Here is a 19,172-nt window from a genome sequence, read left to right as displayed (position 1 = left end):
TAGCACGATGGGACAAATGGTCGCTGCTGGAGGAACACGGAAGGACAAGATAGTGAAAGTGTCACAGTTTGTTCTACGTATGTTTAAAGAGAATCTACACGCACACTTTTCTATACACAATGTGGATCTCTGGAGACGGGCTATGTAGCCTAGTAGCAGAGTAGGCATACCATCATTTTCAGCATCACATAAAGTGAAATATTATATATATATATATATATATATACACTGCACACGCAACAGGGGACTTGGACTCCGCGAGAACAATTAGTGACTCCATAAACATTGTGAAACACTATATACAGGAATACGGTCAGAGTAATGTGTATAATTCGGACTAGAGCGGGTTTTAACCTAAACGCATAGCGATCGTAACTTGACAGTGTAGGGTATGAAAACAGTTGTACAACCCATGAGTGTACCTTCGAACCTATAATATCCCCGGATGGGATTTGTCACCGTCATTTGTTGTACTGAGAAGCCAAAAGTGAGTTCGGTCCAAGTGTACAGGCCACCGTGTTTCACTCTCGTAGCATTTATCTAGCTGCATCGAAGTCCGCAAACTTACAAAGAAATATGTTCGAACGTGGTTGGCTCAACTGTATTTTCCTACAACGCAATGGAACACTGGCCGGCTATCAGATCCGTGGAGTAGTTATTGTGAAAACACATTACGCGAAGTTAAGCGGAAAGAAAAGGATACAACTCTGCTTAAAATAAAACAAAGACTAACATGGAAACTGCAACCAATGGATGTAACTTTTTTCGTTTGTAGAAGACCTTTGTGCAGCGCTTTTCTGATACTGTGATCTTACAACGGTCCGACATTAACTTGCATTTGCGGGACAATATCATAAAACTACGATCATTGACGCATAATCAATTCTCCTCGTCACATATCGAGATGTCCTTAAATACGCTTGGTATGAGATTGGTTCAACAACAGAAAGACCAGCAAAGTTTCAGACGCCTGTGAGATACTCTTTTGACGCGGCCAGTGTGCCAATGTATGTTATTTTTGGACATGTTGCTGAGATTCGGAGTGTGTAGTGTAAGAAATCACTGTGCTTGTAACATTTTTTAAATACTTATATATATTATCATTACTGTGAAACTTTTGTTGGTAAATGAATTCTGACGGAAACTGGTTATCTGCTTGCCCGATTTCTCGTATCTGGGTCAATCCATTCTAAGTGATGAAGCATTTGCCGCTGGACAATCTCCATAAAACATAATTTTTTCATGAATGTTTATCCTATATATAAGAGTACTTTAAAACCACAATTAATTATATTTTTCAACATCACATGGCGACGCAGCGGTTGCCGGTAATTTGCGTTTTCTCGATTTTAAGCGTTTACGTTGTTTTGAATATCTCAGCATCTATTTGTCCTACCAAATTGAAAATTTCTGGACGTCTCCAACTTGTTCTGAGCTAAAATTTTGATCTCTTAACATTTTTTGCCTAAAACCACTTAAAAGGGGTGAAATCAGGGCCTATAGCTGCAACATTTTTGTACATTGAAGACATGTTTGGGAAGAGGAAGCAACTGACGTAGAGGTCTGAATTTCTGTGTGCATGTAGTCCGAGGTCATAAGTTTATACTCAAAAATTTGCAGACTTGTAGCTGCTCGCAAAAGCATGGAAAAAATCGTAAAGTTGGGGAATTATGTCAATTTGGCACATTTCACTGTCCAATATCTCCCAATAGGCCTGGATAAAAGAATCTGATATTTGGGGAATAGTTATTCCTTTAGTATACCATAACACACAACAAAGCGGGTTTTGTGTTTTTGAGCGGAAGGGGGTCAAAATATTAATACTCTAGGAGGTGTTTTTGAGCGGAAGGGGGTCAAAATATTAATACTCTAGGAGGTGTTTTGTTTACAAATTCAACTGGAAATTCGTTGTTGTAACGTAAAATAAAGTAAAATGAATGGTCAGTCCAGTCAAGGTTCTCAAGTTCGTTTCTTTCCTCTAGTTGTGATAAACTGTCTTATCACACCCACAGCAGCACTAGTGAAGAATGCCGCTATCAGCAAAGGCGAGAAAAGTCAAAATGCACACTTGACAAAAAGTCCGTAAATACTCATTGCTCTTACTGCTTGCTATATGAATGATATTTAATCATGTTTATTTTTGTTTTGACTGTCAAGTCATGCAGAAGGCTGTTCTCCTTTCGTTTGATCTACAGTGTTTACAGCGAATGTGGTTCACTGACTGTGGAATGTCCGTAGTATTAACGATTTCGATATAGGGCCGGCGAAGCCAAATCAAGGAGATATAAAGGATGTTAAGGATAACTTATAATGAGTACGTTTTGCAAGTATGATTTGGGCGATGGTTTCCTTTGCAAATTTTAAGTAGTATTACAAGATTGTGTTTCAGTTTTAAAAACTGAGAGAGACTAGAAAATTATGATCATCAAAATGACAAACGATTACGTGTGCAGCTACATTTCCTCCACCTGTATCGTTTTCTACTCTACAACCATCCCTAACACTCACAGCGATATTAAATGACCACGTCCAGGCATTTAGAAAATATTTCTTACTTTGGTATTGCCCAACCTAATTTTACCTATTTCAAAATCTTCAACGTGACATAAGGAATCAGCTCTCGAGATTTCTCCGTAACGAAATGATTTTAAGAACATTACGTATACATTTTCAAATTTGAACGAAATTCGCATCACACAAAGTATATAGAGGGTGTGTTGTCTTCGTTTGTAGGCCCTACCATATGGGCCATAATATATATCTTGTCTATGGATCACTGATACGTCACAACGCCTCGAGAGTCATTTCTGTGCAACAACAATCCAGTTTCTCGCCTCATTATGTGACCCCACACAAAATCACTTAGTTATGTAATTTTCATTCGCTTGCGTCGTCTTGACATTACAGATTGAGACTGTGATTCACACACACATCTACACCCGTCGTGTTGTCCGACGACTTTCAGACTATAGCAACATTCCCTCTCTGCAGATACACTACGATTAGCCTGCTGTCTATGTAGTGGTCTCCCGTGATTCGCCCCTTGCACCGCGGTACTACGCTACGCATCAGATAGTTCCTGAACAAAATGATTTTAGGGATAGCTTTTACTTCGTTACAGGAAGGCGACTATCAGTGCAATCAGAGCCATTGTGGTTTCCCATATGTGCGCACGAACACAAAAAAATCGATTGCTGAAGGCAGGTCTAGTTTCTGTGTTCCTCTCTCTGAATTCTCCCTGACACCTGCTAGATTCCAAGCATGCCCTTTGTGGTGTCAGGAGAGTGAACTGAATGCATTACCGTGGTTCGGATTCCACCTTAAATTGCACGTCCACGTCTCATATAGCCTCGATGATGAAAGGGTACACTAAACTTCAAACAAACAATGTAGAACAACAGTATTCAGTGGTAAGAGTAATTTCTTGAGTTGAGTTGATTTTAGTTTAGCGTCCCTTTCAGCAGCGAGGCTATATGAGACGTGGACCTACTGATTAACGTGGAATCCGAACCACACGAACCCCGCCGGGAACCGAACCCGGGTCTCCCACGCCAAAGGCGCGTACCATAACCGCTTAGCCACGAGGGAGCTCAAGAGTAATTTCTGTCTCGAATACAGTGATAGACGTGTGCATGTCCATACACGCGCAGCTGGAAGGGAAATTCATCATATACTTGCACTTGTTATACAAGGATATGACCTAGTAGGTGCAGCAATAAGCTTCAGATTCCGTTCGCTTTTGATTTTCGTTCAGGAGAGTATGACTAATGAGTCAAACTTCATGATGTCGTCAGTCGTATCCTTACCTTATATGCATAGAACTTCTAGCACAATAAGTCACATCTCCACATCTTCATGGAAAAGCAGCGTGTCCTATACGGTATATACTTCGGTATACTTCTAATTCTTGCATGAGAAGTTGCCTAATTTAGGGACTATCCAGCATGGGTGGGACATGGTGGTATAGTGTCTGACCGCCAAGTTGAGCCTTAGGGAATGACTACCACTTAGATACAGTATGACTACCGCGAACGTCGAATAATATATCCCATAACACATTCAGCAGTTGTACAACTGGCTACATGCCCGAACAGTTGCTTGTGTGTCTTCGGCCCGGGACGTTACACTTGACATTTCGACACCCTATATGACATATTCGGAATGTCCAATGGCCACATTGGGGCCATTATTAATACTTACCATAATTTCATTTCGTAAGGGAAATGAATTGATTTTTTTGGTTTAACTTACTTTTGACAAAAAAGGATACTATATATATATATATATACATATACATGTGGGTCGTTCCGAAATTAATGGCTCATTTTTTGTATTGAAAAAATGAAATGAAATCTATAAGTTTTACGTCCCACGGTTATGCCGGTTAGGCTAAAGGAGACCGTGATGATGAGAAATGAATGAAATGGTGGAATAAAGAAAGTGGGAGGAAACGTGAGAACCCCGAGAAAACCTACGAGCACGGTGTTTGTCCACCACAAAGTCCACACGGCGCGAGCTGGGATATAACTTTTTCTGTGTTGAATTTATATGTCCGTGCCAGGTGTCGGTGTAATGCTAATGCTTGAACCATTCTCTTTTATTTGCAGCTGGTCCCGTTGTTCTGCGGTAGTTGGCGCCAGCATAGGAGTACTTTAAAATGGAGCCTGATATGGACGTGCGTATAAAACAACGATGTGTGATTAAATTTCTCACTGCTGAAGGAATTGCGCCGATTTAAATCCATCGACGCTCGATAAAGGTTTATGGAGACGATACAATAGACGTGAGCAATGTGACGCGATGGGTACGGCATTTTCAAGGTGGTGAAAAGGTTGTCATGACAACCCACGGCCCGGTCGACCCTGTACAGCTGTCATCCCTCGCAACGAAGAACGTCTTGATCATCTCATCCGCGTTGATCGTCGAATAACGACAGGAGAATTGTGTACAGCTGAATGTCGGCTGTAATGCCTTGCTTGTCAAAGCTGTAAGGAAGTGGTTAGCCTCAGCTGGTTCCGATTTTTAGAAGTGCGGCATGCAGGCTCTGGTTCATCGTTAGCAAAAGTGCATAACGAATGGTGGGAACTGTGGAAAATGACAGTCCGTAGCTGAAGTATTGCTCTGTTTAGTTGTGCTGTTGTTATTTATGTATCTCCAGGAAAAATACGAGGCATTACTTTCGGATTATAGAGAGAGAGAGAGAGAGAGAGAGAGAGAGACGGTTAAATCGTCGCAGGTTTTAGCTCGGCTTGTATTGCACACATACTTGAAATAAAATGATGGCACATTAAATCGTATGTGCAAAATTTAATAGAAATATTGCGAACTTCCAAAACCGAAAGGACGTGATCTGTCTAAACCTGAGGTCGAATCTTCAAAATGGAAAGCAGTAGTGTTTGATGTAAGTGTTTGATTAGATTAGGAATACGTACTAGAAAAAGGGAAAGCTTTCGTTTCATACATTTGTACCCGAAAGTGACCTTTTCGGCCTTGAAATGATCTTTAAAATGTGAGGAGACGAATTTTATATAAAGTATTAATTTTCATCATCATTCCAGGAACAAAAAATATTTTGGAAAAAACTAATGCCAAAGTTTATTTTCTTGCGTACTTTCCAAACCAGGGCCAAGGTGCCGCAGTCAAGGCGTCTACCTACCAACTGGACACTCAGGATTCGATCCTAGGATTAATTCCAATGCAGTTCAGTGGTCCAAAAAGCCTCTACAAAATAAGCACCTGAGGTAATTCCAGGGAAAAGGTGGCTGAAGCTTTATGCCACCTATATCACCTCCTATACAAACAGAAATCGAAAAAGGTGGTGCCTTACTTCCATACTCCCATGAACCTATCCTGAATCGAGGGCTTACCATTACCTTTCCAAATCCAAAGCAAAGATAACCATACTTTGTTTAAAAACGTCGACTTCCAGTCTGTTCCTAACGTTAAAAATTTTATCATTTAATAGAACATGATGGATTTAAATACAATGTTATTAAATAATGCTAGTTGTCCTCCCAAGCTATCAGCTCGTCTGCAAATTTCCTGCAAGGTAGCAACATGTATTGGCGTCAGGTAGGAGGAAGTGCAGGTAACAACAACTAAATAGCTTGGCTGACAGACTGAGAAGTCATGCGTTTATAATAAGAATTCAGACTATCTAAATATTTTCGCCTAGATATTTATGCAACCCATGACTATTAAATATTTTGAAGTTTGCATAGTGTTCACACATCAATATGTTTTTGCATTATAAATAGAATTTTGAAAAAAAATCACGTTCTTCAACTTAGGAAGGGGTAAACGAGTGACGTCTTATGTGTTAAGCTGATTTCTACATTAAGGTTTGAATACAACTTTCAGCGCAAAGAATAATCATACCGAACTTACCATACACACAAGAATAATCAAACCGATGAATACTATTTGTGCAGTATGCAGTCCGTAATAAGTATTTTGGAAAATGATGCAGTATTCTTCCTATTCTCCACGGACTGGTAACAAAAAACACTTGTCCTATGAAAAATAGGACAATAAGAACTTCTTCTATGAATCACACTGACCCTATGAGAAATAAGATAATGACAATTTCAAGAAAGGGGGTCCTTTGGAACTTTTCTGTGAATACGCCCGTACAATTGTATTAGACCTGCCTATGTATCTTGAATAGGTAAAAATGGTATGTTGATACGTAGGTGTGATACTATTTGCCGATTAAATCAAAAGTACAGAAAGATTAGAGAATTATTTGACATTTAAGAGCTGGAGCCAATATTGCACCCAAATCTATTTTTCGTTTTGCAACTTTCCACAACGCCGTACGAACTAGAGACAGGAACGAGGCTCATACATACCACGATCGAGGTACAGAAGGTACATACACTTGTCAATTTAATAAATACATCTAAAGAAAGTACCAGTTATCAGCGTTGGATCACCTTTCGCCCTCAGAACAGCTCTGGTGTGTCGTGGAATGGAGTCAGAGGTTGTAAATGGTAGCAAGTGGAATATTACACGATTCCGCGAGCAGCACATCACTCAGTTCCATAATAGAGAGTGGAGGCGGAAACTATGCCGGATACGTGACTCGAAAATAGACCAATATGTTCAATTATGTTAAGGTCCAGAGAGTGTGAGAGTTAGGTATGATGTTTAACTACATACCGGTGTTACTCAAATCACACCGCAATAACTCCAGCCATATGAATAGGCACATTATCAGCCTGGAATATGCAATCATTAAAGGGGGAAAAAAAAAATGATCATAGTATGCACATGGTTCCATGGCTACATCACGGACAGTGACGCGTTTTGCGAGTGTCAGCACAGAACCTACTGAAAACCAGAGTACTGTGGCCTACAGCATCATATAAAGCCTACATCGTTTTTCACGGTTGGGCAGAGATATAAACGTTTTATTGATCAAACGTTCCTTTGGACTCCGCCACACAAACACAGGCCCTGGAATAAAACGAAATGAACTCATTCAACCATGTTAGAAGTTTCCAGTCATCAGCGGTCCATATTGCACGTTGGCGGCACCATTTGCGTCGTGCTGAAGCGTTATAGTTCCGTATCAGCGGACTCGTCGTGCAATCTGATCCTGTGTATCCATGCCATGTAACCTGCAGCGGACTAGGAGGGGCTGCTTGAGTTTCCTCGTCACTTGCACCGCTGTTGCAAACGGTTTTAAATGACAATCCTCTTTAATGCTCGGCGGGACCTATTACTGAGGATATTTTCCGACCACCGTTCATCACCTTGGACACTGTCTCTAGTAAAACATCGAACACGTTCCCACTTTTGCCCCCTCGCACAACATAACCAAGCGCCAATCAGAGAGGTCGCCCATTTTATACTATTATCGTCTGCACAATGCACACTGTAGTTTTACTGCTCCTAAAGTTGTATGGATTTTCTGTTAACATGACCTCCAACAGTCCGGAGTTGTGGTTGTGGCCTTACTCTTGCCAATTCAGACATCTAACGTGTTCCGAACTCCAAGTGTTTCAATTAAATTGATAAAGAATCTGCTCATCTACTGAAGGAGACTTGCAGTGTAAGTTTTTGTAGATGCAGAATACGAGTAGTTTGTAACTGTTTTATGGTTAAAGTTCTTTCAGTGCTGTGAACGAATAACGCCGACGGCTGTCTACTGTGTTGTAGTGGGTAACCGTTTTTTCTTATTAGTTACGGAAGTCAAACGACAGTTTAGAGATGCTCTGGTGTGAATTGTAGTTTCGTTCACTAGAATAGATATTTGTGTTTACATCTCCATATCTTCTTTCGAGATATATACAAAAGGTGGATCTTACATCCGAGCTGAAAAATATGCATCTTATACATAGGAAGGAAAGAAATAACAATTCAGAAGCGAGTTATCTGTATGCCCACTGGTGTGTAAAAGGATATTACAACCTCATGTTCTCTTTCAACAACCTTATATCTGCCTTCGAGAAATAGGATCTCTCGTACCAGTCCCGCTTTATACAGTGGGACTGCTTCATTTGAGGAGGACGAACTTATATCAAGAAGATGCCCTCCTGGGACCAACACATACGCCATAGACTGGGCGCTATACATTCTCCATTTCAATACATGAAGTGTGTTCTATGATGAAGGAATACACTCATACAAGTTGCTCAAGTTATATCGTGTCACTTGAATGTTTTCCTTACAGACACGAATGTGGCTAATACTGTCTTCATCCAGCTGTTGTTCTACAAGACTTCCCAACAATAGTTTTGTGCACCAATGGCCTAATTTTAGCCAGACAGCATGCTTAACAACCACATGTGGAATACTGAAATCCTCATACTGTCTTTGCAATATCAGTTTCAACAGGTTTGCAATAAATGTATTGTGTGGCAAAGTACATTTGTTGGTTTTCCTTTACCCAATCAGCTTTTATGAAGCAAATCACTTACATTTCTACGAAACGTCCTGCCTGAACTTTTAGATGTACCATTAGAATGTATACATCAACTGTGTTTTAGCATGACAGCGCAAATTTATCGAACTTTCTCAATGAAATATTTCAAGATCGTGGGATTGATACGGACGAACTTCTACCTTGGCCACCCCAACATCCCCGACATTAAGTCATTCGACTTCTCTCTATGGGCTTAGGTGAATATATCATATACGAGGTTCCTATCACAACAGATGAGAAACCTTTGCTCATATTATTGCAGGTGTAGTTGTGATCCAAGAAAGACCAACAGCGTTTGACTGTACACACAAACGCCGGTATATCTACGTCACTTTGTATTGAGACGAATATGTACCCTTTCAGCACCGCATCTAAGATATTTCTCCTTACACCGCTCTCTTCAGGTCAATTACTCTACCATTTACTTACTATACGTATATATGTACTGTCTGATACTTTATTCCTCGCATTGGTAAGCTACATTACCATCCTTACTTGACATTTGTTCCGAATCGCTGGGAAAACGAAACCTACGTACTAACTCTCGTTCCTCTCCACACATTCTCTTCCTCCTGGTGAGGATATATAATCTCGGTACTGACGTCCTCACTAGGTCGTAAACAATCAACCAATATTCCCTTCCTTCACAATTTTGCATGGGCTTATTTGTTTTTTCCCCACCACTTAACGGATATTGGTCTATATGTAAGTGATCATTTCACACACCTCGCCTCACAGTTCTCTCATGTTATACGCTCAATCCGTTGCGTACTTTGGTGAATCCCTTATACACTCATTTTACACATCTGATCTTTGTATTTTTAAACACTTCATGTTGTATTCTCTTGTACGTCAACTATTGCCGCATTTGCATGAATATTACTTCCGCCACTATTATGAGACTTTATTTTCTTGCGGTAATGCGGTAAAGGACGTTTTCTACGGTTTTTTAAACTCCTAACGTATAAGAAAACTTGTTAAAGTTATTATTAAAGTGAATTATACCACAAGGAATTCAACAAGAATACAGGTTTCCATACTCTAACGGCTACTAGGTTTATCTTTGATCTCAAGTTCGTTTAATATAAGAGAAACCATCAAGTCGAAAGGAAACTCGTATTTCTAATGTATAGTATATCAACGGGATATGTAACACATAATTACCATGTCCAATTTTTAGCGAGTGACTTTTTACTCAGTAATACTGGAAAAGCACAAAAATATATAAGCCAAGAAAGTTCTATCGCTTTTCATGAAGATGTGTATTCTTGTTGACCTCACACCGTGAGCTGAGTGCGAATGGAGATAAGACGAAGTCAGTTGTTTGTGTATTTCCAAGATATTTCCAACGAAGCTATTTCCAACATACTAACTAGTTGTGGCAGTTCAGTTACACCGAGAACTTGCGTAAGGACAGAGTGAACATGGAACCTCCACACAGCGTCATAAGGACGGTATGCTGTACAAGTTCAAACTGGGGTCAAACGCTGCTACCGCGAGGCGAAAGATACGCCAGAACTTTGGTGAGGTGTTGTGACTACGCGGACAGTGAAGCGGTGGTTTAACAAGTTTAAGGACGGTAACGAAACACTCGAAGACGCATCACGTGTTGGAAGACCAGCACATGTACAAAATGAAGAACTTCAGGCAGCAATTGAGGCGAACAGTGGCCAGACATGTGAAAAACTAGGACTACAATTAAGTGTGAGTGAAGAAACCATTCGGTAGCACCTTTATCAACTTGAGAAGCACTACAAGTTAAGTCGATTCGTCACACATGATTCGACTCCAGCTCAGAAGGCAACGCGATCACACACCTGTGTTTCTTTGCTGTCTCGTCTGAGGAAGGAGCCATTTCTGGGCAGTGTGTTGACATGCGATGAGAAATGGGTCCTGTATGAGGCTCCACGGTGAGGTCATCATTGGTTAGCATCCCATGAACCGGTACCAGAACAGCCGAAACCAGTACTGCACCAGAGGAAGGTCCTCCTGTGTGTTTGGTGGACTGCTCGCGGCATCATGCATCTACCAGCTGGTCAGAGCATGAATGCAACTGTGTACTATCAGCAGTTGAGCCGTGTTCAAGAAAAACTCAAAACTCTGGAGCCAGCATTTCTGAATCGCAAAGGGGTCCTCCTGCTACAGAATAACGCTAAGCCCCACGTGGCTAGGATAACCTGGGACACCATTCTACGCCTTGGATAGGAAACACTTGCATCCACCATATTCTCCGGACATTGCATCGTCTGATTATCATCTGTTCCATTCCTTGGACAATCACCTTAGAGGCCGCCCGTTCAAATCCCTAGTACAGGTGCAAAATGCACTTGATACCTTCTTCGCTTCACGGCCCACCAAGTTCTACCGCGATGGAATCCATGGCTTCTAGAACGTTGGCAGAAGGTCGTCGATGTTGATGGGGACTATTTTTGATCTTCCAGGTACGTCTTATGTGACATATCAATGTTCGAAGGTGAAGGTGAAAAAGCAACAGAACTTTCTTTGTTATCTTTATAAAATGAACTGAAATAAAGATAATAGTGTTTAATACTATTTGCAATAATGAAATCTCACCAAAATTAGATACGTAATATTTTGACAAAAATTCACAATCTTGAGAAAGAGAGAGAGAGAGAGAGAGAGAGAGAAGAAAAGAAAGAGAAAAGGCTGTTCGGTATGTTGTTGTTCTCGTGTCTGAAACGAACAAGATTGCAAGATTATACAAATACGTGGAACATGGTTTCTTACGAGTTTTAAATTATATGACTGAAATATTATAAATTTTAACTGTAAAATTCTTTCGAACAGCATGTGTATTATTTTAAAATTTAGTTAATATTCTGCATAAGGATACAATATTCATGATAATTGATTTGTTAGAAATTTTGTCACTTCAAAAATATTCCACGTATCAACGTTCTTACAGGATAATGTTACTAGAACATTCGAGGTTCTGCATCACATTTGAAGCTCTTCATATTGATATGAGCCTTGGTTTTTATACAAGTACACAATAACCACTATGAATTGAAATATTCCTGTTTTCTAAAAGCCTTGTTAATAATAATAGTAACAAATACTGTCATTTTGTAAAAACTAAATAATAATAGTAACAAATACTGTTATTTTGTAAAAAGTAAACTGCAATTGTTGAATTGCTTGTAGGTATATCCCACTCAAAAAGTAGAATACGGGATTCTTGTTAATTGTTTGTGTATGAAATCTTGTATTAGAAGCGAAGGATTACTTATATATTCATACATACATATTTCTGAGCATTACCGGCATCTATTGCCTTAAGCCTGTCACATATGGGAGATGATGTTCCTCGGCGAGCAGAATATCCGTGAACGGGGAAAAAGAATTAAATGAAATCTGTGAGTTTTACGTCCCACGATTATGCCGGCTAGGCTAAAGGAGACGGTGATGATGGGAAATGAATGAAATGGTGGAATGATGAAAATGAGAGAAAACGGGAGAACCCCGAGAAAACCCACGCACACGATATTTGTCCACCTCAAAGTTCAGAAGGAATGAGAAAGATAGGAAGCGACATGGCACTTGTAAATTAGGTACCATCACCGTATCTGCCTGGAGTGCATAAGGAAAACATAGGAAAACTTCACTCTGGATGGCTGGCCTGAAAAAACTTTTACCTTTTCGACAGAGTGCGTCCACCGGAAATTGAACATGGGACCGCTCGGAAAAAAGGGGAGAATGTTAGCGATTACGCTACGCGGGACCACTTAGAAGCGAAGGAAATAAAATGTGCACGCACTTACAATATACTTGATTTGATCGTGTATATTGCACTTTTAGATGTAGTTTTTGTGCTCATTGCAAAATCAACATTTTGATCAGGAATCATTAGCATGTTCTAACGTAATACATAAACACAAACTCCTATTAAAATAAAATATACACAAGTTCTCGTGATGAGATTACATTTACATTTTTTTTTTTTTTTTTTCAGAAACAACTTTCCGTAATCACTGCTAATAAATTCTTTCATTATTTGTTTTACATTAACATGGTGAATACTATCATTATGTATACACGATATTCACAGATTATGACTATGATCATCTCTGCTGCGTTGTCGTACTATGATGATGAGATTATACTCTTCTAACTCTTAAATTTATACATGTACCTTATCCCAAGTGATGTTTCCACAACCTACGATACTACTTTATGATCTACATAAGTAGAATCTTTTACAACACTCTAAGCACATCTTCTACAATACATCTTTGCTATGTCTAAGCAAGACTAACTGTTTTATTTAATTGAAAATAAGCAATTAATAAAAAAATTAACATAATAGGTGCGATCAAAGAGTCTGCATATTATTAAAAAATAAAATAAAATAAAGATGGATTTATTCATTTAGTATTCACAAGTTTGGTAGATTTCCATATCTAAAGCTATGCTGACATACCAATGCGCCTTCTAAGCACGTTGCAAAATTATATCCACGTCCCATAATGAGAAGAGACTTATGTTGATATAAATTTTCTGCTAATTTTTTCACTTTATCATCGATTTTCAAAACTTTCTTTATCTGCTCTGGAAGAAGTTTTAAGCCCTTAATGATCTGAAACAAAATATCAAAAAACAATGAAAGCATATGTATCAACAATAAATAAAGATCTGTAAAAACTAAATATGAGATTAAAGAAATTTTACATCATAGCAATTTAAATTATTATTTAGTAACAGATATTGACGTATGATATTAATAATTAGATAAAGAACTTATTAGTGACGACATTTCGTTAAAATCGTTCTATACAATTTTGGCAGATAGGACTATCTTCCTCAGGACGTCGGAGAACTTACTGAAGAATCTTCTCAGATAACAAAATACATAATGTCAATTTGTAATAATTTGTTTTTATTCTGCTGGAATAAATTTATTTATTTATTTATAGTAATTTCCTTATCAATGAATGTGTCACCTATCACTAGGTCCATAAGTACTTGTTTTAATTGTATATGTACAAATCCATTATTGTATAAAATAAATGTACCGTTGTTGCGCATTGCACTCACCAACAAATTTTGTTTACATACTTTTAAGTTTAAAAGTGCACTTAACATCTACTATGATATCAGGACTCATAGTGGTCTGGTCTCTTATAAATAGTTGAAAAGTGACCAAAAGCATACGAAAAAGTGACCAAAACCTCATCATGTCCCTATTTTCTTTTGTCAATTTCTCCATCACCTCTCTCTTTGTTTTGTTTCATCTTTTCTCCTTCACTTCTTTTTGAGCTTCCTTCTTTCTTAGGTTTTCTAAGTATGCTTTGTAGTTACGGTAAGCAGACTTAGCAGATGTAAGAAGCTTCTGAGTGAGTGGAACCAGTTCTGACCAGAATAGACACAGAAGGGTTCTCAACCCCACCTTGAAAGCTTAAGCATCCATCAACCATCCACTGTGCTTTAGAAAGAATAAAAGCTGAAGTGAGAATAAAGCTGACTGTTTCACATGTGGCAGCAAGTACTGAAGCTTTCAGAGGAGTAATGATTAACAAGTTTCTGCCTTTCTCCATTTATTTTTATATTTTTCCTAGAAAACTGCCAATGCAAAACAAATCACACGAAAAAGTCACTTTACCTCCCAAAAAAGTAACTTTAAGTGACAAATTTGAAAAAAAGTAACTTTTAGTGACCAATTTGAAAAAAAAAAAGTAACTTTCAGTTAAAAAAGTGACTCGCTATGAGCCCTGTGATATTGTTCGGTTGTTTCTGTTGTATTAGAAAAGAAACACCTCCTCCAGCTCCCTTTCAGATGGCGACGAAACGTTGCCATGTTGGACCGCAATAGATATACGTTGGATTAAGAAAGATGCTGAATGAACATCTCCAGAAACGATAGATATGAGTCTGCCTACCTCTGATAAAATCAATGCTTCTAGAACTCCATGGCTATTGGAGCAAAAATAAATTTATCGAGGAGGTGGTTGTATTTGCTTTCCTTTTCTGCCATTCTACGTCTAGCAACTTCTCCAGCATTCACAACAGTAAATGGGAGGCTTGAATAGGCAAATGTGTCCGAACATGTAAAGTCCCATACTAGGGATTTGCCTCTCATCCAAGGTACTAATGTCATGCCGGCGGGTAGTTTACCATCGCAACAGCAGCAGCCTGACGGTTCACGTATGGAAGGAATTCCGGCCGTGGGGAGGGCTCGCAAAATGATGTCATTAACAGAGGAATGTCTGGTGTTTCTGTCAATAGTCTTCATACATGAAAGGTCATACAGGTCGCGTTGGGTAAATTGATCCTCTCAAGCTGGACAGCGATATGCCTCACAAACAGCTGAACCTAGTCTTAAGGCTACTACGATTCGAAAGATTTCATTAAACTTGTGACGACCTAGTGGGGGGAGGTAATGCATTCAACCATGCCAAAGCATGGGGGATGAAGCAACAAGAAGTCTGGCTTTATCCTCTGGAACAGCAACTAAGTGTAAAAGAAGTTTATGGAAATATGCTGCAGCTGCTGTGTACCACGATGACTGAGAATCTGGTTTGCTGATTTCTGGAAGATCCGTATCTGTTATATTTTGTCATTTGCTAGAGCCTTCTTGGAACTATCCCATCTGGGTCCAAGTGGTAACCTTGTGGAAGGAGAGCCTCGACTAAACGAAGAGATCCGTGGTAGGACGCTAAAAAGGTACGCCATATCAACGGTTCATCGAATACTAAGACCTCCTAATCCAACAGGTAAGGATGCTTGCATCCAAAAGTCGTCACTTAAGGAGCAGTTCAAAATTGACTCCAGACCTATTTTGAGGATATGATCATATATGCACTGCATTTGCACTTATTTGCAGATTCAGAACTATTTACTAACAAACAAACCAACAATAAAAGCTATTCCTCAAAATTCTTGACTGCAGATTACTGTTGTTCGATTGAAGTTTAGCACCACCTTCAGCAGCGAGAAAATCTGAGACGTGCACCTACAGCTTAACGTTGTATCTGAATCACATGAATTTCCATCGGGAATCGTACCCGGATCTTCTGCCTATTGCAACATTTGTTACAAAAATATTTGTGTACCATGATATTTATATGGTGAACTTTTCTTTAGTACAGATAGCAACACTGAATTGGCATGCTTTGGTTTCGCGCCGGCTTGAGTCGCCATTGTGTGCTCTTACTTCTTCCCGTTGAGATGTCTTCCAATGAATACTGAATGAAAGAAAAAATTGAAATGAAATCGAGTTTACGTCCTACGATTAAGCCAGCTAGGCTAAAGGAGATTGTAATGAGAAATGAATTAAATGGTGAAATGAAAATGGGAAGAAACGGGATAACCTGAGGAAACCCACGCACACGGTGTTTGTCCACCACAAAGTTCACTTGGCGAACTGGGATCGAGCCAGAGACTCCATGCACCAGAGGTGAACGCTCTACCACTGAGCCATCGATGCCCCCTGAATGAAAGAAATTAAAGTTCGTAATGAAGCAAATAAGTTTATTAAGTATCAAGAATAGCAGTAAGTTCTGTGTAAAAATACGTGATTATTGCAGTAGTTTATTTCAACGGATATGTGAAGCTGAATTCTTTCAATACTCAATTTATGGTGTCAACTAAGAATGAAAGAGAAAGGCTGTGTGAGACCAAATATTCCGAAACACTTGTGGTATTAGTGAGTATATATATTTAGATATGGTTTGTAATTCTTTTCTTTTGTTAAATTGCAGCTTTTTTTTGGGGGGGGGGGGGCGTTCTATTGCTTTAAAAGATAAAAAGAACGTTTAATAATCAAAGTTTTCGCTTTCTATTTGGCTGTGCGAGATAGAAGTTTGCAGAGGAGGTAATAAGTTGCTTCACTGGTTTTGGTTACGCACATTGGCGAGAGAAGACTTATTCCGCTGTTATCGATCAGCTGTGTTTGTATTTTTTTATGAAGTAAATTGTTGCCTTGTGAGTAGAGAAAAGTAGTGCTATTTAAATTGACTTGATTTTGAAAAACAACTCACATACCTTTAACTTCTTGTCAATCAGGAATCATTGAATTACGTTTGCTCAACCCCCCCCCCCTCACAAAACAAGGAAGAAATAAAGAAAATGGAAATAAAAATTGCATAAAGTTTTAATACAGGAGTAAATAAATGTCAATTAATCAAAGGAGTAATTGAATGTTATGTTACTTATTACTAGTCACTTAATTACTATCAAACGTCAGCTTTAAGTGCAAGTATTATTAATTTGTTTATTTGTGAGGATAAAAATATAAGTATATTTTTGTTGGTTTTCTCTATTGTTGAAAATAAAGTATTTTGCTAATTTCAATGAAGGATTTAGCTGTGTGTTCTCATGCAATTATCCCTTTAAATAATTACATTACCTTTTAATGGGAGGAACCTGTAATTCTGTATGTTTTTTCTATGTGTGGGTTTCCTTAACGGAATAATGGGATCGGAAGATTCGAATACTTGCGAACTCATAATAGTGGTTGCAAGGTATGAGAGCATACATCTAATTATTAAATGGATAAAGTTACTTCATGTGGATGTGAAGTTTAAAATTAGTCAGAATTTACATTAGAGTAAAAATAACTTGTTTTGTATATTGTTTTATTATTTTCTGTCTATTAATGAAAGATTTAACGCAGAGGTTAAAATTGAGATTAAATACGAGGGTTCTGAAAAACCAAATACGACTTTTTTCGTATGGGTTGTATATATTTGTGAAGAATTCCATTACGGAACCGGATTAGTATTTTTATTTTCCATTTTTAAAAACTAATGATAAAAATAATTTCGTGTAGGAATTTCACGTATTATAACCATTTCCTACAAAACCCAAAATTATATGAGGCTTCACAAAATTGTCATGAATTTTTGTGCTGTTTCAGAGTAAGATAAGATACAAGGTGGATTTATACTCGTGTTGTCAATATTCAAATATAGGATATGAAGGGTAAGGGGAAAAGAAGGAATGTCACAAAACTGCATTTGCGAGAAAACGGCGTTTTAATATTGAAAACCACGTAAAAAGAATAGAGTTAGTTACATCTTTTGCCCCTTTTTACATGGACATTTTTACATCTACGCATGCATGGTATATACAGTCAAATAATACCAAGAGTCACCAACAGATAGGACAAAGCACCCGAAATACCTCATACATGGACATTCCTGTTTTTTTCCCCTTACCCTTCATATGGAATGAGTATGTTGCTATAGATATCCCCGAAGATTATGTCACCTTAGACAGAACCCGATTTGTTGAATTTCAATTAACATGTGAATCTAGTCCTTTTATATTTCCAAGTGATAGATCAGTGAACTAAGGAGATTGTTTGACACGTAACTGTAGTATTTTTGACTAATGCGGCAACGGATACGAGTAATAGGATGGTAGAAACGCCCACTATTGGTAATATATTGGAAGTTTTGCGCCATAATGAGTTTTCAAATAAGAATTTTCTTCCTAGTTCAATTTTCATTGAAAATTCGAATAAACGTATCGGTGTTAACCCTTTTAGGTACTATAAATCGCGTATGTTTTATACGAGGGGGTATAGAAATGTTCCTGAAATTAATCAACAAACTGAGTTTTATAGAAGTCTACTTTTATAAAACATTTGATGAAGCACAAGATAGAGGAAATTGACAGTGTTCAGACCTAGAGATGTCAGTTTTTACAGAGATCTTGATCAAAATTTGAATTAAGTTCAGTGGAAAAGGAAACGGGAGTAAAGTCTCGAGTTAATTTAGATTATTTATATCTAACTATCAGTAACGTTTTTCTTGAATATAATGGTACGAGGTTAGATCCTAATTCCAAACAATTTGGGCCAGTTATTTCTCTCAACTTTAGTGGTTTTAATACCTATAATGATCAGGAAGGAAATGTGAATCCAAATGGAAAAGGTTTTTCAAGAAATATGTTCGCTTTTGATGATAGTGAAGTGATGAGATACATCTTTACAAAAATTAGTGGTATTTTGGATTCTAAATTTGATGAATTTCCACTTGTAAATGGTAAAAATAGTTTTTAGTATTCGATCTTGTGATTCGAATTCAAAATGTATGAACTTGATAATCGAGTTCATACTTTCCTTTGCCTATGATTTTGTCAGTAGTTAGTGTTAAATGTTTGGGCGAATTTTTGGAAGATATTCATAAAAGTATTTTACTAAATTTAGCTTGGAACTCGTTAAAGGATGACCTCATGTGTAAATTTGTTATTCCTTTGGTTCGAAGATCGTAAATTGCCG

At 38.2% G+C, this 19,172-nt stretch overlaps 1 protein-coding gene across 3 annotated transcripts in view; it reads right to left on the bottom strand.

Annotated features, from left to right (window-relative positions):
- The window catches only part of LOC145660877 (glutamine--fructose-6-phosphate aminotransferase [isomerizing] 2-like), a 364,008-nt gene that overhangs the window by 102,798 nt on the left and 242,038 nt on the right, over positions 1 to 19,172 (bottom strand). For all 3 annotated transcript variants that reach the window (XM_081726310.1, XM_081726317.1, XM_081726323.1), the window contains one exon: positions 13,371 to 13,526. In XM_081726310.1, coding sequence (XP_081582436.1) covers positions 13,371 to 13,526 — 156 coding nt within the window. The remainder of the gene's footprint in view (positions 1 to 13,370; positions 13,527 to 19,172) is intronic.

Source organism: Thermobia domestica, chromosome 1 (genome assembly GCF_964235325.1).
Source record: "Thermobia domestica chromosome 1, izTheDome1.hap1.1, whole genome shotgun sequence".
NCBI lineage: Eukaryota > Metazoa > Arthropoda > Insecta > Zygentoma > Lepismatidae > Thermobia > Thermobia domestica.
Note: the sequence above shows the minus strand (reverse complement) of the source record. Positions and strands in the feature narration are given on the sequence as shown.